Raw genomic sequence first — 24555 nt, 5'->3', positions numbered from 1 at the left:
TCAGTCTGTTGCATCTTTCTGTGGACTGCTATGACTGTGGTTTCTGAATGTGGAAGCTGCTTGCTTGTGTCTAAGTTCACGGGGCTTGCAAACGGAATGATTCATCATCGGATCATGGGACGGTTTCATTTCGCAGCAGCCCTGGCACCTGAATGAAAGGAGGAGGGGTTGTTAACCTCCACCACTGGTTACTCATCTGGAATTACAGCATCTCTCAGATGCCCTTTAAGAGGCTTAAGGATAGATCCTTTTCAAAGGGTAGCTTATATAATATTGAGTTGTATATTTCAAAAGTGATAACGGTATCTGACTTCCAGCAAAGATTGCACTTTTCGTCTTCTTCTTCTATAGATCCTTTTCTCTTCCCCAAATATTCCAGTTGGGTTTTTTTGTTTTTAAGACAGCAGAAAAGCCAGGTGGCAGTGTACAGATTAATCCATAGCCCTCTCTGGCTTTCTCATGACATCCGCTCAAAATGGCTTGATTACACCCAAATAAGCTCATGAATACTGTATTTTTCTGTCTCTTAGCAGTTCCCCACTGCAGCCCTCCACCACTCTCCTGCTAAAGAAGTAATGGAGGAGACAGTAAGTTATATGACTGATGAGTCATTTTCGGTCTTTTGTTTAATCCCCAATATGTAATCTCTCCTGCTTAACTTGTACTTTTCAATGTGTTAAGTTTAGTACATCTGTTTGAATGGGGCACCTTGACCAACCCTTGGGTGGGAGGGTCACATGTTGGCAGTGGGCATCCCATAGTCTCACATGTACACACACACACACACACACACACACACACACGAAAACAGCCTGCACCTCCTCATCTGAACTGTGTTTCAAAACTGTAGACTAAACCTCCAAGCTGGGGGTTAGCTAACCCAGAATTAAAATATAGTATTAAGGATTTCCTTGATACTGGTAGTATATCTGAACCTCAGATATTCCTATTCACTCTCGTGCAGACTGTTCCTATGCATATTTACTCAGCAATCATTCATGACCGTCTCATTGGGGCCGGCCTACTCCCAAGTAAGTGTTTGATATAGAACGGCAGCTTCAGTGGACTGATCTTTTGGAAGAGAATTGATGAGAAAGCTCAAGATCTTTCCAAAACAATTTCAGTGTGGCTCTATATTAGTTACCTTTCTGGTTGCCAGAGGTATGCAGATAGACATTGGGTTAGTGTCTGACTTAATCACACTCAGAATAGATGCATTGAATTCAGTGGACTTAGGTCAGAATACAACCCAGTGTGTTACTGCTTATACACATCCAAGGCAGCCCCAACAACTTTAAATAAATAAATAAATAGATAGATAAATAAATAAATAAATAAATAAATACCTATACCCTGCCCATCTGACTGGGCCTCCCCAGCCACTTTGGGTGGCTCCCAACAGAATACAGTCTTACCTTGGTTCTTGTATGGAATCTGTTCCAGAAGTCTGTTCGACTTCCGAAAACGTTCAAAAACCAAGTTACGGCTTCCGATTGGCTGCAGGAGCTTCCTGCACTCAGTTGGAAGCCCTGTCAGACGTTTGGCTTCCCAAAAAAAGTTTGCAAACTGGAACACTCACTTCTGGGTTTCCGGCATTCGGGAGCCAAAACGTTCGACTCACAAGGCGTTCGAAAACCAAACATCAAACATTAAAAACTTCCCTAAACAGGGCTCCCTTCAGATGTCTTCTAAAAGTCAGATAGTTGTTTATTTCCTTGACATCTGATGGGAGGGCGTTGCACAGGGTGGACGCCACTACTGAGAAGCCCCTCTGCCTGGTTCCCTGTAACTCCACTTCTCACAGTGAGGGAACTGCCAGAAGGCCCTCAGAAGTGGACCTCAGTGAACATCACTAAAACATATTAAGATGTCATGCAACCTTCTCCATCAAACCTATTCAAAAGAAAATTAGCTAAGTAAGATGAAGATTTTGATTTGTGGCGCAAAATATCCACAGATTTTGAAATAATGATTTCCAGATCTGTGAAAGGACTGTGATGTAATCAAACAAGTTAGAGTTGGGGCTCCGCCATCCCCAAATGATAGCTGTAGCTTTGATGTGTGCTAAAATTAGACTTTGGATCTCTACAACTGCTGATTTTCGTTAAAGAGCAGGAAGTGAGCCCTATTCAGTCTCCTTTCCCCATACAGAAAAGGTCAGGAAGAATCTCAGATAATTTGAATGTACCATGGAGTTTTTTGATTCCTGTGTTCTTTCATCTCTCTCTCTTTTTTCTTTAATGCCGCCGTGACATTGAGAAAACGAGATCAAAAGAGTTTTCAGACTTTTATGTTTGACGTGTTCCATAAGGTCAGCAAGAGAAGAAAGTCACATTGGTTTATATACAAAGCTGGTACAACCAGAAGTAGCACATATACAGTTTTATGTTCTTTATGTAAGCCAGGATGTAAAGAACGACACAGATATTGCTGCACACCTGTTTAGGAACTTGAACGCTTCCAGAATTTTGAAGGACCAGGTTGGCTTCCAAAGTTTTGGTCCCTTTCATCAGCAAAGGGCTGGCTGGTGGAGGGGACAGAATGTGGCCAGCCTACAAGCCAGATTCTCAATGTGCCTAAGAGATTGATTAATTTTGTTCCATTTATGAATTGCTGCCTTGTAAAACACGTGGACGCAGGTGGCGCTGTGGGTTAAAGCCTCAGCGCCTAGGACTTGCCAATCGAAAGGTCGGCGGTTCGAATCCCTGCGGCGGGGTGCGCTCCCGCTGCTCGGTCCCAGCGCCTGCCAACCTAGCAGTTCGAAAGCACCTCCGGGTGCAAGTAGATAAATAGGGACCGCTTACCAGCGGGAAGGTAAACGGCGTTTCCGTGTGCGGCTCTGGCTCTGGCTCTGGCTCTGGCCAGAGCAGCTTCATCACGCTGGCCACGTGACCCGGAAGTGTCTCCGGACAGCGCTGGCCCCCGGCCTCTTAAGTGAGATGGGCGCACAACCCCAGAGTCTGTCAAGACTGGCCTGTATGGGCAGGGGTACCTTTACCTTTACCTTTTAAAACACGTGGAAGCGATTTAGCAATAAAGCATTGAAAACAATTTCATATACACCAACACAATAATTTCAAATCAGATACGGGGTAGAATAAAGATGTGCGCAATCTGTTCTTTCAACAGAGGGAACTTGGAAGCCTAGTTAAGATTGAAGGGGTGGCAAAGAGCATATAGCGCCTTTGTCCCTCAGACCCCACTGAAGGTCTCGCGTTGATTTCAGGGCTTTGGCTACTGCCCCACCTTGAGGCCCTCCAAAGACAGTTATGTTATGTTGAAACAGTAACAACAGGGTAGGCTCTTTTGATATTTGAATTTCATTTGCCCCCAACTAAATTGAAAAAGTCTGAACCTGTAAACCTGGTCATTTATTTCAGAGGAACTCTCGCCCGTGAGCTGTGTTCTGAATCATGGCATAGAGAGAGGTCTGTATTTAACTGTGCACATTGTGGGAGTATGTTTTCTCAAGAAAGCTGTGTTTGCCACTGAGGATACTTCTCTTAACCAGAGGTACTATAATTATATTTTTATTAAATGGGGGGGGGGAATACTTAGAATGAATATCACCACCACTTCCTAGTTGAGATTTCATCCCAAACTCTTTTTATGATGTATTTTGTTTATATATATATATAAATTTTATGTTGTGAGCCACCCTGAGATTGCCAGACGAAGGGAGGTATACAAATCTAATTAATAATAACACAGAGACACGGGTGGCGCTGTGGGTAAAGGCCTCAGCGCCTAGGGCTTGCCGATCGAAAGGTCGGCGGTTCGAATCCCTGCAGCGGGGTGCGCTCCCGTCGTTCGGTCCCAGCGCCTGCCAACCTAGCAGTTCGAAAGCACCCCCTGGTGCAAGTAGATAAATAGGGACCGCTTACTAGCGGGAAGGTAAACGGCGTTTCCGTGTGCGGCTCTGGCTCGCCAGATGCAGCTTTGTCACGCTGGCCACATGACAAGGAAGTGTCTCCGGACAGCGCTGGCCCCCGGCCTCTTGAGTGAGATGGGCGCACAACCCCAGAGTCTGTCAAGACTGGCCCGTACGGGCAGGGGTACCTTTACCTTTTTACCTTGGTTCCTGAACGGCCTAGTTGTCAAACAAATCGTCTCCCGAACGCTGCAAACCCAGAAGTAAGTGTTCCGGTTTGCGAACGTTTTTCAGAAGCCGAACGTCCGATGGGGCTTCCAACTGAGTGCAGGAAGCTGCTGCAGCCAATAGGAAGCTGCGCCTTGGTTTTCAAATGGTTTCGAGAATCAAACGGACTACTGGAACGGATTAAGTTCGAGAGCCAAGGTGCCACTGTACATGAAAAAACATATAGGTGACGCACAGTTGTAGTAAATAAAACAATTGCACACCACCTTTATGTTTTTTCAGCTATAATATTGTTATTTTACGTTATTTTAATTTAAGTTAATTAATTAATTTAATTTGTATACCACCTTTCATCCGTAGATCTTGGGGCAGTTCATAACAGAAAATTACAATATAAGAAACACAAATTATGTAACAAAAACAAACCAATAATCACCCCTCCCAGAACACATTTAAAAGGACATTGGGTGTCAGTCATAGCTGTCAACTTTTCCCTTTTCTTGCGAGGAATCCTATTCGGAATAAGCAAATTTTCCTTAAAAAAAGGGAAACGTTGACAGCTATGGTGTCAGCTAGCCAAAGGAACTTTTTTGCCTGGCACCAAAAGGTGTATAATGTAAGCACTTGTGATGCGAGCAACCAAGTCACCTGATTATTTGAATCAGCGTTGGCCTGTCTTGGAGACCATTGGTCATAGGCAGCATTGGGATCAGACCTCATCAGTGACTGAGCCCAAACAAATGTCTTGGAGAAGCTGGTCAGCAGAGATGCATCAGTACCGTAGGATAGCAGCTCAGAGGTTTAAACCAGAGGTGATCACCGTTCAGGTCCGAATCAGTAGCTATGAGATGCATCCCAAATGTTGGAAGATTGAGCTGGGTCTGTGGCAGCCTTGAGTTTTAGCAGTTCGCCTGGTATTCTTAGACAACAAGGAAATCCATGCCTATGAGGAAGCAGGCTATTGTTTTCCTTGCTGGCGACAGAGGAAAGGAAGCCCAGCCCTTAGCTCTCCCTTCTCTACCAACCGTCTCAGTAGAAGACAATTTTTCAGTTAGCTTTCTAAGTAGAATACGTTTCTGTGCTGGCTGCTGGGGGAGAGGGTTCCCTCCATGACTGGCATGGAAACACAGGATACGAGCCTCTGGGCAGATTCCACAAGAGTATTGAGGGGCTAGGCCAAGGATGAGAAAGCCGTGGCCCCACAGCTGCTTTTGGACTCCAACTCCCACCAATGGTCAATGGTGAGGGACAGGAGTTGTAGTCACTTCTGGATTAGGCAAAGCTAGAAAGGATATCGGGATGCGGGTGGTGCTGTGGTCTAAAACACAGAGCCTAGGGCTTGCCGATTGGAAGGTAGGCAGTTTGAATCCCCTATGGGGTGAGCTTCCGTTGTTTGGTCCAGCTCCTGCCCACTTAGCAGAAGTCAAGTGCAAGTAGATAAATAGGTATCTCTCCGGTGGGAAGGTAAACGGCCTTTCCGCGCGCTGCTCTGGTTCACCAGAAGTGGCTTAGTCATGCTGGCCACATGACCCAGAAGCTGTCTGCAGACAAAAGCCGGCTCCCTCGGCCGATAGAGCGAGATGAGCGTGCAACCCCAGAAGCGTCCGCGACTGGACCTAATGGTCCAGGGTACCCTTACTTTTACCTAGGAGGGATATCAGACAATGGAAGGCAGCTATGTTCACCCAGACGACTCTCAGGAACCAATCACCTGCTTTGGCCCCTGCCGTCTTCTCAGAAAGCAAAGCCTTCAGAAGCCACAACTCTTGCCTATGAGTGGCTTAGCAAGGAGTGGTTGCCAAACATGGCGCCAGAGTCCTCGATTCATCAGTTCATGGTGCATTTCATTTGATGATACTTATTGAGTGGCATCTATTGTTTTTCTAACAATTTGTGGATTTCCATTTTTAAAAATCACCTGGCCCAAGTGAGAAAAGCTGATACATTTACTTGCTGGGAAACAAAATATAATGAGTTTCATTTAAACTATTTTAACCGATTTATCATTTCTTTTCCAGAAAGAAGAAGTTCCGGGGACATGGTTGTTCTTTTAAGCTGATTCACAGGAACAATGCAATGTCTGCTTTTCACTCAATTAAAGAAATCAAGGAATTCACATGTTGTGTTGTATTTTTGTTCGGCTTAGAAGAGCGCTAGAAGGTTTATTTCTGGGCAAATTTGCATAACATGATGGTACAATATGGGCACGGTCTAACAGGTGTGCGCTCTTGTGCAGCTCTCTCATTTCAGCCGAGTTTGCACATGCAAAGCTTTGGATGGATTGGAAACGATGTGCATCATTACATTCTTTTGTCCTATGTGGAGCCTGTTATTCGTGCACAATAGCTCTCTCCATTAGCTGAACCCGCTGTGCTTTCTCTCTTTGTTTTTCACGCTGAGGTCTGTTGTTGCAAAGGTCAAAGAGCCCGACTTTCAGTATTACCTAATGCCGCAGAATACGCTCAAATCCAAACGATGAATGCCTGCTTATTAGGAAGCTGCATTTATCGGAAAACAAGCACTTTCAGGTAGCATGATCTCAGCCGAGAGGAGTTGTGTGTCGAGGGCCAAACTACATAACAGTTTCTGAGGACTGATTTTGCTGCTGCTGCTGTAGTTTTCAAAAGATGTTATCACTTATTCTGGCCTCCTTGTTTAGCTGTTTCCACAGGACCAGCCGTGTCAGTCTGTTGCAGAAAAAAACAACAGTGTCTTGCTTCACCACATTTATTACTGAATAATATTTATTACGACATCTAAAGACAACCCTGTTTTGGGAATTTTTTTCATGTCTAATGTTTTACCATTTTTGATGTGTTTTGAGCTGCCCAGTATGGCTGGGGAAACACAGCCAGATGGGTGTGGTATAAATAATAAAATTAATATTATTATTTATAAGTTTTTGAGATCTAGAATTGCTCCATCAAGTGTACTAAATATTATCCTCAGCAAGAATATGGAGGTGTGTGGGTGTGTTGGTGTGGGTGTGGGTGTGTAAAAAGTGAGGTCAGGAGGAAATTAAAATCCAGAGTTTTCTGTCTGTGACAATTAAAGCTTAAAAGGTAAAGGTAAAGGTACCCCTGCCCGTACGGGCCAGTCTTGACAGACTCTGGGGTTGTGCGCCCATCTCACTTAAGAGGCCAGGGGCCAGCGCTGTCCGGAGACACTTCCGGGTCACGTGGCCAGCGTGACATCGCTGCTCTGGCGAGCCAGAGTCGCACACGGAAACGCCGTTTACCTTCCCGCTGGTAAGCGGTCCCTATTTATCTACTTGCACCCGGAGGTGCTTTCGAACTGCTAGGTTGGCAGGCGCTGGGACCGAGCAGCGGGAGCGCACCCCGCCGCAGGGATTCGAACCGCCGACCTTTCGATCGGCAAGTCCTAGGCACTGAGGCTTTAACCCACAGCGCCACCTGCGTCCCTAACATGTATGCAAAATAAGCAGCCTAGTGCCAGAAGCAATTGATGATATCACAAGCATTCCAGTGTTGCTAAGGCACTTAGCTTGCCATATATTTTCTTGCTTGATCTTATTGGTTTGAATGAAATCCTGAACAAGGTGGATCAGCAATGCTTTAAACATGGTTCACACCTACATGTTCAAAACAGGGCAGCGGATGTTTAGGATTAGAGAGTCCCTTCTCCTAAATCAGGGGTCAGCAAACTTTTTCAGCAGGGGGCTGGTCCACTGTCCCTCAGACCTAGTGGGGGACCGGACTATATTTTGAAGGGGGGGGGGGAATGAACGAATTCCTATGCCCCACAAATAACCCAGAGATGCATTTTAAATAAAAGCACACATTCTACTCATGTAAAAACACGCTGATTCCCGGACCGTCAGCTAGCCGGATTAAGAAGGCGACTGGGCCAGTTCCATCCCCTGGGCCTTAGTTTGCCTACCCATGTCCTAGATGGGCAACCTTCCCTGTTGATGAGCCCTATCTGCCCCTACAGCATATGCAGAAACCACCTTCTTGACTGTTGGAGCCATTATTGGGCTCATCAGCTCAATCCTCCAGAGGTGGTTTCTGTTTCGTACAGAGAATTAAAAGAATTCTGCTTAACAACCTGCCTCATGGCCATAGCCAATGAATCAGATTTCCATGCAGATGAGTGAGTGGGATCTACAAGTCTCCTTGGTTTCCATGCTGACTGAAGAGAGGAAGAGAAACCAATTCTTTAGTCTGTCTCTCCTGCACCAGCCGATTGAGTACGCCATCCACAGAGGCATGCCAGCCCATGCCAACCCACTGCTCTCAGCTTACCTCTTTCCAATCAGGAGGTGAACTTAGAACAGCAGCTCACCCAGCAACACATTATAATGGGCTCACGTTCTTAAAATATTTACCGATATTTTCTATAAAATGCCTTGTCGGTGTTAGTTTGGAGCATATTTTCATTCAGGGGGAAAAGACAGGTAACCAGCTTCGTGTGAAAAGTATAGATATCCATGACAGTCCAATACAGTGGTACCTCTGGATGCAAACAGGATCCGTTCCGGAGCCCCGTTCGCATACTGAAGCGAACGCGACCTGAGTCTGTGCAGGTCACGATTCACCGCTTCCGCGCATGCATGTGACGTCATTTTGAGCGTCTGCACATGCGCGAGAGGCAATACCTGGAAGTAACGCGTTCCGTTACTTCCGGGTCGCCACGGAGCGTAACCTGAAAACGCTAAACCTGAAGCATATTTTTTTAAAAAAATAAATTTTTATTAACCGGCCAATCAAATCAAATTAAATCACATCACATAAATTCCGAATTACAAAGCCGAATTTTAAATTTTTGTTGGGGGGACCCATATTTCAAGATCCGAAGGGGGATTCTGAACATCTTCTTGCTACTGCGTTAATGTCCAAATCAATCCAAATCAGTCCAGAGTTCATAATTCTATCCAGTCTTATCTTGCTGTTTCCACATCACATCTTGTTCATATATTTTCTCTTTTTTCTTTAAGATCTCTTCTGATAGTCTCCTTAAGCCGATAAACACCAATAATAATCCTGTGTGAATTTTTCCGTTCTTCCAATCCTCAAATCGAGATGGTTTCCATATATCATCGCCTTCATAGATAACATCGCTCTTTCCATCATTAATCTCGCAAAACTGTCGCTCTTAAGTCCCTCTGAGGAGTTTCACCCACAATATAAAAACAGCTCTATTTCTCTATTTCTCCTCCCAGACTCAAGTCCTCCGACAGAACTTCCCAATATGGCGACGGCATTTTTAACTGCATCATTCCAAAGCTCTTATACATTCCACGCTCTTCTTAAAACATGCTTTGGTTCGAAGGTTTATCTACACACAGCCTTAAATCCACAGCTTAAGTCCTTAAAACGACATTTCTGACTCGTGAGGGGAGGGGATTCTTGTTTAATCACATAAGGAAAGAAAGGAAAGTTTTATTTCCCTCCCCCATCAGTCATTTGCCATACCGTGTCTTGGCGTATCTTCTCATGATTTAATCTTGTCTTGTTTTATCAGAGATCTCTTCTGTTAGCAGTCTTTACTCCCCCTCCTTCCTTGAAATATGTGCATTGCTTCATCCAAATTGTTTCTTTTGAAGTTCTTGCAGCTAGTGGCACGGATCAGAGACGGCGTCCAGGAGCACCGAAATCCCACAGGAGGGCTTTGTGCCTAGTGCCCCCATCCCCACAAGTTTGGGGGTGGTATAGGGCACAGCAGGCAAGGCAGTCGCCCCCACAATCCTGGGGGGGGGGGTAGGGAGGCTAATTACTCCCATCATAGCCTCCAAATTACCTCGTGTGGGTCGGAGAGATGTTATTGTCAGCCATCTTCCGATGCGCCCCCTAGTGGCCCCCAAACCTGAAGCATATTTAACCCGAGGTTAAACCACAGAGCCTAGGACTTGCTGATCAGAAGGTTGGCGGTTTGAATCCCCGCAACGGGGTGAGCTCCCGTTGCTCAGTCCCTGCTCCTGCCAACCTAGCAGTTCGAAAGCACGTCAAAGTGCAAGTAGATAAATAGGTACCGCTCCGGCGGGAAGGTAAACGGCATTTCCGTGCGCTGCTCTGGTTCGCCAGAAGTGGCTTAGTCATGCTGGCCACATGACCAGGAAGCTATACACCGGCTCCCTCAGCCAATAAAGCAAGATGAGCGCCGCAACCCCAAAGTCGGCCACGACTGGACCTAATAGTCAGGGGTCCCTTTACCTTTTAGGACTGTAATCCAAAATTGGCAGTGAGATAATAACTCTATTTTGAACATGTGACTATGCGCAGTGAGAAGTTGTACTGGGGTTGTGTGGTTTAAGCAGGCGAGGTGTAATGCTGCAAATATATTTCTTTATACTAGCAGGGTTTCTCATAGGTTGGTCTCCAGCTGCTTTTGGACTACAATTCCCATCATCCCTGACCACAGATCCTGCTAACTAGGGATGATGGGAGTTGTAGTCCCTTTCTTCCTTTCCTTTATTGCAAGTGATTGCCGTCACTTGATGTTGAATGATGTTGAACAGCTTGTGCTAAGTCATGATGAGACCTACTACCAAGGTATTTCGGGAACTGCTTGCCGTAATATTGTCAGGAAGTGTATGGGATGTGGCAGTCATTCACACAACACATTTCTTCACGTGCCCCATGATGGGACTCACTCTGTTTCCAGAAATCATACAATATGAATCAGCTTGAGGCAACTTCTTACAGAAGGCTTTCTTGATATGACTGTCCTATATGGTAGGATGAGTCACGGTTGTGTGATCACAATCCACTGAAATGTGACAGTCTTTGTACTTTCAGTATACATCTTCCAAAGCTAGATGTTAATAGCATTATTTCAGGAGCTGCTTGCCAGGGCACTGTGAATAATTTAGCCCATTTCCTGCATTTAGTAAAGGAGCATCTGTGAGCTGTTATGAGTACAGAATAGACTCACCCATGCAGATCCCTTGCCCTAAACTATTACTGTGTCACTGTATGCCACTGTAAATTTCTCCCTAGAGAACACTTGAAAGCAAATATTTGCAGAGTCCTTAGCAGCAAACACAAGTATTCAGATGCAAAAAATAATCTTTGGCAGTGAAAACTACACAAATAAGGCAAAATTAATTGCAGCCCTATTGAAATCAGTTAGACAGACCCTCCCACACAAGTGAAACAAGGCATTCCTAACTGAATTAATAATTTTATAGCACATGCAAAAGACCTATCATTACTGCAAGTGGAGCTTATATGGAGGCTTGTATATTGTCGACAGTCCTTGTGTTTCTGTGCACTATCTGAGTGCGATGTGGGCAAACTCACGCATGGCAGGATCCCATCGATAGGAGTTGGTCCCATGCCTGAGTGGCTGAGAACTGACTTTACTCCCACAACAGCATCATGAAGTACAGAACTTTGTCTTTGCCTATACAGTGGATGGCAGACATTCACATATGTAGGACAAATTAAAATGCTTTGTTTAAGTACATTCCTGGGGTGGGAGGAAATCTCCATTCAGCCATAAGATTTAGAGCCCTACTCTTAAATGGTGTCATAGTTACAGGATTTCTGTTAGCCGACTGGCTGGTTGCTCTCCCCTAGTGAGAACTTTTGTATCAGAAAGGGCTTTGAGATCCCTGGTTTAGTGGATTGCAGAGGCTATGTTTTAGGTTAGATTTTAATTTCTGATCATTTTAAATTATTGTAAGACACTAACAGAGCCTGAATTGTCTAAGTCAGGGGTCAGCAACCTAAGGCCCATGGGCCGAAAGCGGCCTGCAGAGGTCATTTGACCGGCCCACGAGCCATCTCCAAACTGAGTGTGCTAAACCAGTGTGGCATGGGGACTCACTTCCAGAAATTGCATCTGTACATGCGCAGATGCCAGAAATTGTGTTGACGCAGACACCGGAAATGCGGGTGGGCACACAATCCAACCCATGGAGGGATCTCCATGGGACTGATCAGGCCCAGGCAAGATAAACCTTGCTGACCCTTGGTCTAAGTTGTCAAGATTTAAAGTTAAAAATATGCCTCCCTGAAGGATAAGTGTGTGTTTGGATTCTAGATCACTCGATATCCATACAGAGAAACGTTGGTTGTGTTGAGATGTAACCATGGTTTAGTGTTACAAAAAAGAGCCTAGCCTTCCTTTGGTGTGGTAATGAGAAATATTGATTGAGAGCTTCAGCTTCTGTTTTTACCACAGGTTAGCATGTTCTCTGAACTATGTCTAATCTTTTAACTATGTTTAGTGGAAACAAGTCAGCTTCATAAAGTCTGGTTTGAAGATGGCTTGTTTCCACTAATCATAGGTTAAGAGTAACCACGGTTTGCCTGAGTTCAGAAGACACAGCAAGCTGTAGTTTACTTAAAATGGGAGTGAACATTTCCCAACCCTTCGTTCCAGCTGTACCAGAAAAAAAGGGAGCACACAAACCTGAGAGGAGCCTGTCATAATACTTAACAGTGGTTTAGTGCTACAGTGAAACCAACCCATTATGTACCTAAATCTATATTTTAATTGGGTTCCCAGATGATTTACAGGACACTGGACAGCTGCATCTACATAGAACGTATATAGCCAAAATGGGGCTGATGGGTTTCTAAAAATCATAGCTGTTGTGCTTTTCTCCATATAGAAAATGTGTGGCGTTCACCACAAAATGTCTTGGTGTTCAAATTATAAAGGAGCACTTTACATTGATCATTAGCTTGCAGCAGTTTCCCTTGGAAGCATAGATACAGAAGGAAGTAAAGCTGTTGGCTATCATCTACCCTGTCTCATGTTTTATAATAAACAAACAAGCTCTGCACAAGTTATGAATAGAAGTTATTCTGTTACCCTGAATATGGTGTTCGAATCCAGCATGCTTTGAGGGGGCTTCCATACTGCTAAATTCACAACGGGCTGCCCATTGCTTTGGAATATGATGCATTGGGATACGGATTCTGTACCCTTTCCCAATGGGCTGTGATTTCAAGACAGGCCAGATTAACTGTCATAGAAATATACCATGGGATAGTCTGGTATTTCTGGTAGTATCGTTGTCTGAGAACATCTCTGTATAGAGATTGGGCCTCTCCTTCAGGACTTATTTTTAAAAGCTCCAAAATTTAGAACACAGCAGCTGTTCCTTCAGCACATGAGAGGTAAACAACCGCCATGGTCCTAGATGCCTTGATAATTTTAAACTACCTTTCTCTGTCTGAGTACATTCAGATACAGATCTCACAGAGAAGAATCTGGACACAGCAAAGAGAATGTAGGACTTAAAAATGCTGCTCAACATTTGAGCAGCCAAGTTCTTTGAATATATTGTTGCTGTATAGTCAAAGCTTCTGTTCCATTAAGTCAGGAGTGTGGAACTTCCAGTCTGCAGGTCAAACGAGGGTTCAATTTTGGCCCATGAGGCCGTTCCCCCCCCCAAACCACACCTACTTGCCCTACAGCTTTTGTCATATATGATATCAGGTGTGGCACAGGTAGAGATGCGGCTTCCAGTGCACAACTGGCAACCTTAAAGTGCACTCCTGATGGTGTAATGGCAAGGAGAAGCTGGCTTCAGCTCTGCTTGCCCATCAGTTGGTGAGTGGCAGAGCCAAAGCCTGTTAGATTGGCTGTGTCAGCCATGCCTGCAGCAAGCCTTGCATGGGTCTTTGAAGTCCTGACTTTGGAACGTCAAAGCACCCAGTCACCTGATAACATGCGAGGTCAGGTGGTTGACAGGTATGGAGTCCCTCCCACCTGCCAAATTTGGCTTGTTATGCTAGAAAAATGCAACTGTGATGCTAATAGAAGTACAGTGGTACCTTGGGTTAAGTACTTAATTCATTCCAGAGGTCCGTTCTTAACCTGAAACTGTTCTTAACTTGAAGCACCACTTTAGCTAATGGGGCCTTCTGCTGCTGCCGCGCTGCCGGAGCACGATTTCTGTTCTCATCCTGAAGCAAAGTTCTTAACTGGAGCACTATTTCTGGAGCACTATTTCTGGGTTAGCAGAGGCTGTAACCTGAAGCGTATGTAACCTGAAGCGTATGTAACCCGAGGTACCACTGTAGTACGACTTGTGCAACACGTTGGCGACTAATATACGCACAATAATTACCAAAATAATTATACATTCTTTATCAATCTTCTGAGAGAAATATACAAAACCTTATGCAAAGCCACAGAGACTCGCAAACTACGATGAACTTACAATGTCTGGTTTTTTCAAATGCTTAACTCCGTCTTTTGTTTTCTTTATCTTTTTAGGTAAGTTCATGAAGATACCAACATATCTTAACATTCATTAACATCCACCTACAACTTCACTAGCATCTCTCGGTATTGTGAACAACACCAAACTTACCTTTCGTTGGTATCTTCATGAACTTACCTAAAAAGATAAAGAAAACAAAAGACGGAGTTAAGCATTTGAAAAATCCATTGAAACCAGACATTATAAGTTCATCTTAGGTTGGAAATTAGGCTTGTGAGGCTAGGATTTGATAAGGAACTGACCTTCAGGACCAGAAGGTTCCACCTGCTTTAAGGATTTCAAGGAGGTGGGAAAGTTCTCTGGCTTTTTACTTTGCTTCACCTCCTGGATTTTGACCTGCTTCAAAGGGTTTTTAAGGAAATAATAATAATATAGTAAACCTGCTTAGTCACATGTTCTTAAAGAAATGTATCTAGTCTTTTAAATAGTAAGACTGCACCTGTTCAAGGAGAAACGCAGCACAAACGCAGGTGGCACTGTGGGTTAAACCACAGAGCCTAGGGCTTGCCGATCAGAAGGTTGGCGGTTTGAATCCCCATAACGGGGTGAGTTCCCGTTGCTTGGTCCCTGCTCCTGCCAACCTAGCAGTTTGAAATCACGTCAAAGTGCAAGTAGATAAATAGGTACCGCTCTTGCGGGAAGGTAAATGGCATTTCCGTGCGCTGCTCTGGTTCGCCAGAAGCGGCTTAGTCATGCTTGCCACATGACCCGGAAGCTGTACGCCGGCTCCCTCGGCCAGTAAAGCGAGATGAGCGCCACAACCCCAGAGTCGGTCACGACTGGACCAAATGGTCAGGGGTCCCTTTACCTTTACCTTACCCTCGCTAATTGTATTGCTGTGGCATCCTGTTCATTTGCTTTCCAGAGCATATTATGGTTTACAATGGAAATCTCCCCCAAGGCAACTGCTGCAAGTGTTAAATGATATTCCTAGCTCCAGTTCATCCTAGAGTTTTCAGGTTTACAGATTCCTCTGTAAACTGCCTAAGTATAAGAGCTATGATCTCTACGCAGATCTATGGAATGTAAAGATTTATATCACGATTAGGAAGACCGAGTTGGCCATGGCAATTAGATTGGTGCAGTTCTATGCTCGTTGATGCTATTTTAAATATGCAGTAGACGAAAATTGATATAGTTTATGAAATATTTATTTTGCAGAGCTTCTTTTTGTAGGTTAAATGCACAGCAGTGACTTTTCTCTCTGTTATACAGAGGAACCCATATACTGTTACACACCACACAACTTCACCCGTGACCAAGCCTTGTATGCCAGAGGATACTGTTGGACAGAACTAAGGGATGCCTTGCCAGGAGTAAATGCCAGCCGTTGGCCCTCCTTGTTTGAGCATAAGTTCCTTCCATATGCCCTGCTGGCTTTTGCTGGTATTATGTACATTCCAGCACTTGGCTGGGAATTCCTGGCCTCCACCAGGCTGACTTCTGAACTTAACTTTTTGCTCCAGGAGATAGATAACTGCTACCACCGAGCAGCCGAAGGCCGTGCGCCAAAAATCGAAAAGCAAATCCAGTCCAAAGGCCCTGGGATTACAGAGCGAGAGAAAAGGGAAATAATTGAGAATGCGGAAAAGGAAAAGAGCCCGGAGCAAAACTTATTTGAGAAGTACCTGGAGCGGAGGGGACGCAGCAATTTCTTAGCCAAACTTTACCTTGCACGGCACCTGTTCATCATATTTTTAAGCATCATCCCGATCACGTACTTGTCCACCTATTATGCCACGCAGAAGCAAAACGAGTTTACGTGCGCTCTGGGGGAACCTCCCGACAAAACGAGCAATTCAAAGTTGCTCATCCGGGTGAACTGCAAACTGCCGTCCGTTCAGCTCCAGCGTATCATTGCCGCGGTAGACATTGTCCTCCTCTGTTTCATGAACCTGATTATCCTCATCAATTTGATCCACCTCTTTATAGTCCGCAAATCCAACTTCATCTTTGACAAGCTGAACAAGGTTGGCATAAAGACGAAAAAGCAGTGGCAGAAGTCCCAGTTCTGCGACATCAATATCTTGGCTATGTTTTGCAACGAGAACCGGGACCACATCAAGTCACTAAACCGCTTGGATTTTATCACCAACGAGAGCGACCTGATGTACGACAACGTGGTACGCCAACTGCTGGCGGCGCTCGCTCAGTCTAATCACGATGTCACCCCAACCGTGCGCGATTCCGGGATACAAACCATCGACCCCAGCATTGACCCTGCGGACATCGACCACAGTGAACCGCTGGTCATTAAGCGGCCCCGGAAGAAAATGAAGTGGATCCCGAGTTCCAATCCTCTTCCTCAGCCGTTTAAAGAGCAGTTGGCTATTATGAAGGTTGAAAACAACAAGCCTGAGAAGCCCAAGCCCGTGCGTCGGAAAACGGCGACGGACAGCCTGGCTGCCCCTTTGCTGGAGGCCAACTCGAAAAACTCTCAGCCGTCTTCAGCCCACAAAAATGAATCTGCCGCCCTCTCCAGCACAGGCAATGAGAAGAAACATACGCGGCACTTCTCCTTAGACGTTCATCCGTATCTACTGAGCAGTAAGAAACCCAAGCCAGAGATTCAACCTATTACCTCCATGGCAACATCCAAAAGCCAAGGGAGTGGATTTTTAAGCCAAGAAGAGAAAGTCATCGTGCATGTCGCTTCTTCCCTCAAAGGTAATAATAATAAACAACAATAATAAAATTTTATTTATATCCCTCCCTCCCCAGCCGAGGCTCAGAGCGGCTAACAACAGTAAAAATAACACAGTTTACATAAAATCATAATCATTTAATTGAAATACATTCTGAAATCAATTCATTCTAAAATCAATTCAGAGTCAAATTAATGGCAACCATTGGGCTAGAGTTCTATAAGGATTTCAAAAAGAGGGGGGCAGACTGTGCCTTAGCCAAAGGCCTGGTGGAACAGACCCTGCGAAAAGATGTCAAGTCCTGCAGGACCCTAGTCTCTTGTAACAGAGTGTTCCACCAGATCAGGGCCACGGCCAAAAAAGCCCTGGCTCTGGTTGAGGCCAGCCTACCCTCCCTGTGGCCCGGGACCTGCAAGATGTTTTTATTTGAAGACTGTAAGGTCCTCTGTGGGACATACCAGGAGAGGTGGTCCCATAGGTATGAGGGTACGATGGTCCTAGGCTGTTTAGGGCTTTAAAGGTTAAATCCAGCACCTTAAACCTGATCCTGGTACAGTGAATGTTGTGGCTAATTGTCCCATGGGGTCCAAGTCAAATGCAAAAGCTGATTGCAAACTTGCTTCTGATGTTAGGCGGTTCTTTCCACAATTACTTAGAAGTTCCTGGACAGGATTGCTGCTTTCCACATGGTTGGAATCTCACATCACACCAATACAGTAGCTTCTGTATTGGAATCTATATGTGTCAGATGGGAGGAGGTAGGGTGTGAAGGTGCGGTCGCAGAGTCATGGGATTCTGAGCATGCAGATACAGAAACCAGACCCCAGGGATGTAAGCTGAACCTGAGACTTGCTGATAGGAATTTCCCCCTTCTTGCATATTCTCTTGTTAACCTAGAGGCTGGCCGCCCACATCTGCAGCTTATTTTTAAATTTTAACTCACTAATGTAACAGTTAAAAGAAAATAGTCTTGTTGTCCGTTCAGATGCTCTGGTAATTCAGTCTAAACTCTTGCAAAACCAAGCTTTTTATTCCTCTTGCGCTTGTCAACTGATGTTTTTTAGGAAGGTGGTTCACTTTGAATGACGTGAGCCTCAGAATTGGAGCAGAGGCAGAACAAATGCAGAATGTGGGTCGTATTAGTCATTGCACCCTAGTTTTCCAAGTGGTGGGGCTTCAAGAGTTCCAGTGTTTACCCTGGGTTTTGGTTGCCTTTGCATGACGTCATTAGGGACGTTTTCATGTTTTGTTCCATCTAGCTTCTTTACACAGCTGTACAGCTTGGACACCCAACAGGTGTCCCAGAACTCTTCTTGAGGGAGCCAAACTCTGCTCTGGCTCTGAGTCTCTTCTCACTTGGTCTGCCTCAAACACAACTGCAAAGTTGCAGGCCGATTGTTCTCCTTAACATAGGTACCTGCTTTCCCCCCATCCCTTACTGTTGGAGAGGGAGGGGGATAAGAAGAGTCACCTCTGCCATCTTGGGCCTTTCTAGAGACAGGTCAGCTGAATATCACAGGCTGTCCATCATTTTTTTGTTAGACCTCAAAATGTCTCGCCTCAGAGGGATGTACACAAATAGCTCTGCTTGCGGAAAACTCACACAGCTGAAGGGAATCCAGACCAGTGTTTCCCAAAGCTGTGTCTCCAGCTGGTTTTGGACTACAACTCCCATCATCCCTAGCTAGCAGGACTAGTGCTCAGGGATGATGGGAGTTGTAGTCCAAAAGCAGCTGGAGGCCCAGCTTTGGGAAACACAAATCCAGACCAATGATCAAAAATCACACTAGGGACTTAAAAAGGGTGTCGTTCTGGAAAACGTTCTGGAATAACTCAGGTTTTACATTCTCGGTGCAAATGCTGGGATATTTAGAGTTAAATTGCTTTGTAGAATTTGGCTTTTCCCTGGGGGGAATAAAGTGTGCAAATTACTCCTCTTTCAATGTCACTCAGGAGTATTTCTAGACTAGGAAAATTTATATGAGTTTTGTACTAATTGGTCATGGCTTCCTTCAAAGGAATTCTGGAAGTTATAGCTGAGGATACTGAGAATTCTCAGCTTCCCAGCCACCCCCTCGCAGTACTACAGTTAACTGAGGAAAATAACTCTTAAACCTATTTAACTGTAGCATTAATATGCTCTGAAAGCTTTCCTAGACCGTTAATGCCCATCATCAAATTACTTAGTACTGAGCAATCCTATTAGTTTTAATACAGCTACTTTGATATAAGCAGTTGAGGTTTGTTTGCTTTTTTACTTAATATATATTCTGGCTCCAGCTCTTCTATGAATAATGCTACATCATATTTTTATTGCTTTGGCCTTTGGGTGTTTACGTCTGCTGCTTAAAATATCCTGCTTTCCTGTGTGTTGAAATATTTAAGGTGTTTATTTTTAACAATTTATCCTCCAGCTTCCATATTCCAGCTTCCACACTTCAAGAAAGCTATTTAAAAGAAGAAGGTAGAAACAATAAAACCACACAGCAGTTAATAAAAACAATAGGAATAATGAACCAATAAATAAAATTTAAAGCAATCACCCAATTAAAAAGAAGGTCAGATATTCTAAAATGACATGAAAACACTGAGCGAATAATGTAGACTTTGGCATCTAAAAAATATCTAGGGAGATATTCACAATTCAAGGGTCACTGCAGAAAACTCTCTTCAATAATGCCCACTTTGGAAGATAGGGCTGTATAGAAAACAGCCTCTGATGAACATCCTAATTGAATATTCTGGTTTTCATGTGGGAGAAGACAGACAGTGAAAATCTTGGCATTTCCCCTCTGGATCCCTCCTCAAAGAATTCTGTGTATGTTTCTCTGAGAGACCTTTTGTGTTAACAATTATTTAGAATCTGGAGCAATGTTCTCACCACCAGAGTCTAAAATAGCTTTCTAGGCAGCTAGGCTTTCCGCAGCTGCTGGTGGTCTCTCAGGATCTGTTCACACATTAGCCTCTTAAGGAAGCACCCTGTGCATCTCCATGCTTCTGGCGGCCTCTCCAGGTGCCCAAGGCGTCACTATGCGCTCACAACCATAGCATCCTTGCCTTTTCTGACTGCGGAGAAAGAGAGTCACCGCCCCTGTTGTTGTTCTTCTTCCTTGTTCTCTCAGATGCCAGCTGGTTTTCCTTGCTCTGTCTCCTCCCAGTTGAAATCAAGAGCAGCAAATAATAGAAAGAATAAGGAAGGAAAACAGGTAACTTCCTTTTTACCTTCAGCAAGTAAAAAAAAAAAGTGAGTTAGGTGAGGATGGGTGAGTATTGCTTGCTGTCCTTCTGAGGGTTAGAAGAAGACGGTTCTCCAGATCAGGTACCTGTAGTGGCTGTTGAAACCAGTGGCCACTACAGGGACAAAGAGGCTTTGATAGGCTAATGTGTCAACTTGCCCAGAGAGGCATAAGATAATACAGGATCCTATTATAGATACTCTGTCCAACTGTATCACAGTGTAGATCCATGGAGAACGTAGTCTCCGCCAGTTGCTTGTTTTCATGGAGACGAACCCACAAAACATGAATGCCAGAACTGATCCTGTTGGGTGTATGCAAAGCGAGCAATGATTTAAAAAGTGTTTTGTTTCTCTTTTAGGATCTTCCGTTCCGGGGAAAGATACCCTTTACTCTCACAACACATGCAGGACTGTGCCTGCCGCCGGGACTTTTCTCACCTGCAATCACAACCACATAGCAACTTCTGGTGCTGCGAAAAAGGTCACTCTGCCCCACATAAGCCCAGCAGAGCCAGTGCCTGCCTTAAACTGTAACGCCGCTCACCCTCTTCTGCATATCAATACGTTGTATGAAAACCATGAAGAAGAAGTAGTGTCAAACCTTATAGACGAGTCTTTAGACAATAGTATTCACTCGCCCACGGAGGCAGGAGACATCATCTCCAGACCTTCCACGAAGCAAGTCATGCTGGCGACGTTTGATGAGCCCCTGGCAATGGTGAACTCTGTAGAGTATTGACGGTCCAGAGCTGACGCTGATCACAGCTGGATGGCCCGCCTCCCAGTGCCACTTTCACGTGAACCATGCTGCCCTGCCAATGCCATCCACTGCATGAGCATGGAGTGCTGAAATGCAGACCATTGGTTTCACCAATACTCCAAATCGGTCGTTCAGGGTAGTGTCGTCGTGTCTTATCGATAGCTTGCAAAATGTAATAACAATAACCACCATAATATCGACAACCAAATTATATACTATGCTTGGAACACCGAGAAACAAAGCACAAAGACGTTAGCTGTAGCTTCATGAGTTCTGTGTGGATTACTACAACTATCCAAATATTTAAAGTGCTTGAGCGCATGCCACACAGTGTTTCTTAAACAAAGCACTTATAGCCTTGGTACTTGAGTTCACTCTCTGTAGAGCGGGGGTGGGGGGAGACCTGGAGCCCCTCAGATGATGCTGAACCACAACTCCCATAATCCCTCACTGTTGGCCACGTGGGCCAGGACTGACGGAGTCTCGACAGCATTTTGAGAGTCACAGGGCCCCCATCTCCTGTGGTAAAGTAATGAAGCACATAATATGTATGATATTTATTCTTCCATTTTAAAAGGCAGGAGTAACATCGTGTTTTGTCCCTAAGGTACAAAGAAACAAACAAAAAGAAAACACAGCCAGGTGTGTGTGTTCTTAATGACATGGTTGTAAGCAAGCTGTATTTTGGTCCACGGGTATTGGGCAACCAGGGCTGGCCCTAAAAAATTTGCCGCCTGAGGCAAAGGAGGAGAGCGCTCGCCACACACATGCATTCCGCATACTGCAACAACAGGCCAGTATCCTCCACCATATTGTGAGGGCAGCAGGCTAGTTTAGCAGGTACAAGCCAGGCTACATGGCAAACAGCTGCATCCATCTCACTCTGCCGAATAGTTGGGCCGGCCCAACCAGCCACTTAAGTGGCAATTGGTCTTCCACCAGCATCAGTGTAAAAAGAACTGAAACTGGCCAGCCTGCTGCACTTACGAATGAGGAAACGAAGAGCTACTTCCTGCCCTTTAGTACGTTCATATGTGTTGCGAGAGGTGACAAAAATGAAGAGTTTATTTTTTTTAACGTCTATTTTCTTGTGAATGAGGGTGAATGTTGAGTCAGATGTTCTCTTCTAGCAGAGCAGAGAGAGGAGGGTTGCTTATTTTTGTCCATAGAATGACGTCTGCAAAACCAGGTTAGAAACTTTCTAAGGTGCTTCACTGATGTGAAGGATATTCCAGTGCTGCTAAAAAAATATCCAGTAAGAGCTAATTTCTCCAATGGTGTGGTGTTTCAGCAGATGGTTACTTGAGTCTTTTTAAAGGGCTTGTCTACGCTACAGCTTACCACAGGTCAAGAAAATACTGACTCATCCCGCTTGTAATGGTTTTGCATCTGAACATTTTGCTGCTTGAACTGTGGCTGAATAAGGGCAGATTCAAAAGTGCAGGAAATACCATGTGGTACAGACCTTCCACGACTGCATCACTTCAAATTGTGGGGGCAGGATTGCAAGTTGGAACGATTCTCTGTGCTTTTAAAAATTCCCTGTGTGTGGAAAGCTTGCATGCATGGGAGAGGAATGTCCGCACTGTTTTCTTTCAGAAGGGCTTCTTTTCCACATGTCAGGGGGTGTGACTCAAACATTAAAATTCTTGGCTGCAGTGGTACAGATCAGAAAGGAAGGATTGCTCAGCACACAGCTGAAGTGTGCCACATAGGACCATGTTCTGATCTTAGCTTCTCACACCACTATTTGCTAGTTTGGTGTGCCCAGAGAGACTGATTTAACACAGGGAAGAAAGCTGCTCCTTTCTACTGAATGCTCTGCATTCACAATCCCTCTTGAGGAGAAGGAAATTAATAGCAGACCCAAATCAGCAAATGTTGGTTGAGAATACCCATTGCATTCATGAATATCTGCTACTGCTGCCCACTGCTTGTAGTTTAGTGTCTTCAGAAGTAGCCTTGAACTGCTTCCTTCCATCATTTTCACAGGATCTGCTTTCCCCTTAGAATGGAAACAGATGCTACGAAAGGATATGGGATATTTTGGAGGTGGAGAGAAAGCGAAGAGGCCAGAATCTCTGGAATATGGCACTGCGCGATAGCAGAAAATCCTCACGCACAGCCATGACAAGGAAATAAATCGGCCTGTAGAAGAGCTCTTAGACAACACATTTTGGCCTTTGTGTGGAAGATAATACAGGCCAAAAGTGGTGTCTGAACAGGGTTAAGTGTGAGCCAATAAAGTGGAACAAGAGGGCAAACTAGCTCTGATGGCAAAATATGAGGTTCTGTCCCGTTACACCAGGTCTGGGGTGGGGAATATGGTTTAACAACATAGTCATATTTAGCAAATGATACAAGCTTGGGTTTGCCAACCTGTGGCCCCCTATCGAGATGCTGTGAGTTATAGTTCAACATCTGGACTAGGTGAAATCCAGCGCTGCTGTTCCATTTATGGAACGGCTTTTCTTCCAGTAGGTACCCCTTCTAATATAGGGGGTGGGTGAAGGGAAATAATGTTCTGTAATTCCCCTGATCCAGCTTCCATGCTGTTTGGGAGGGCCCTGCAATCCTCTGGGGTGTATTTTCAGGGTTCGCCAAGGGCTGCAAGGGGGAAACACTGGCAAGTATCACCTTCCTTCCTTCTGAGTTAGCAAACCGATCGCCCAGATGCTTTTATTCAGGGCAGATGCTGCAGGTCAGCTTCTAGCTAAGCCACTCCCATGTTCAGCATTCACCTGTGGTAATGCAGTAGCATAGAGAAGGCCGATGTAGCAGAGCACTCAAGTAGCTTTAAATATTGGTGCAGCTTTGTTGAAATCGATGGGTTGCATCTTTGAAGATTACACAGCGTGCCTGTAAGCACTTTGCTATTCCAGGCCATCCGTTAACGAGGGTAATAAACAAGCAGTAATAAACATACTGTCATTTTCGAGCAATCTTTACCTTGCTTTTGGCCCAAAGCGCGTCTTCATGGCCTGGTTCTTCCTATAACTTTGATGTGCAAGTTTCTTAGAAATATACCTAGCGTAGTTTTCAAAAGGCACACAGGAAAAACGTAGCACGCAATAACTGACAAATTTCTAAGGAGAGGAGAAGTTTTTATTAAAGCAATGTTAAGCCAATATCAAGGATTTTGACATTTCTGTATAACGGTAGAAAACACTGCACAAATTATGGGTCTACATTGAGTGTTTTTTTCATTTGTTTTACCTCAGATAATCAATATGGCACCCGTATTTATTGAAAAATAGCACTGAAAGCAAATAAATATTCTCAATACGGTTTGTGTCTACTGTCTTATCGTTAGAACACTGCTCTATTATCCTAAGAGTGTTTATTGGGAAAATAAGTACTCTTATCTAAAGTGCCTGGTTTGATAACTGCTGGGTGCTGCATATTAACAACCAAAAGCAAACCCGATCAAATGAATGCTGAGCCATTACAGAGCATCACTGTCGCCCACTTCCCATGTTTTTCACATGCATGTTTCCTAGAAACAACAAGCAGTTTTTCAAAGGGAAATTTGGAACGTTTATTATTGCACAGTCTCTGCACAAGGCCAGCAAAGTCATCTTATTAAACGAAGTGGCATTTCATGTGAGC

At 44.7% G+C, this 24555-nt stretch overlaps 1 protein-coding gene across 10 annotated transcripts in view; it reads left to right on the top strand.

The window, feature by feature from the left end:
* Positions 1-24234, top strand: part of PANX2 (pannexin 2) — a 58269-nt gene extending 34035 nt beyond the window's left edge. For 2 of the 10 annotated variants that reach the window (XM_079994204.1, XM_079994202.1), the window contains exons 3-4: positions 15519-16970; positions 20546-24234. In XM_079994204.1, the coding sequence (XP_079850330.1) occupies positions 15519-16970; positions 20546-20925 (1832 nt within the window). In that variant the 3' untranslated portion in view covers positions 20926-24234. Of the gene's footprint in view, positions 1-530; positions 588-3129; positions 3514-6117; positions 6318-15464; positions 16971-20545 lie in introns of those variants that run through there. The other 8 variants (XM_079994210.1, XM_079994207.1, XM_079994208.1 and 5 more) reach the window with 8 other exon arrangements.
* Positions 24235-24555: the final 321 nt, after the last annotated feature.

Source organism: Podarcis cretensis (genome assembly GCF_951804945.1).
Source record: "Podarcis cretensis genome assembly, chromosome: 10".
NCBI lineage: Eukaryota > Metazoa > Chordata > Lepidosauria > Squamata > Lacertidae > Podarcis > Podarcis cretensis.
The sequence above is the reverse complement of the archived record's forward strand: the minus strand, read 5'-3'. Positions and strand labels throughout refer to the sequence as shown.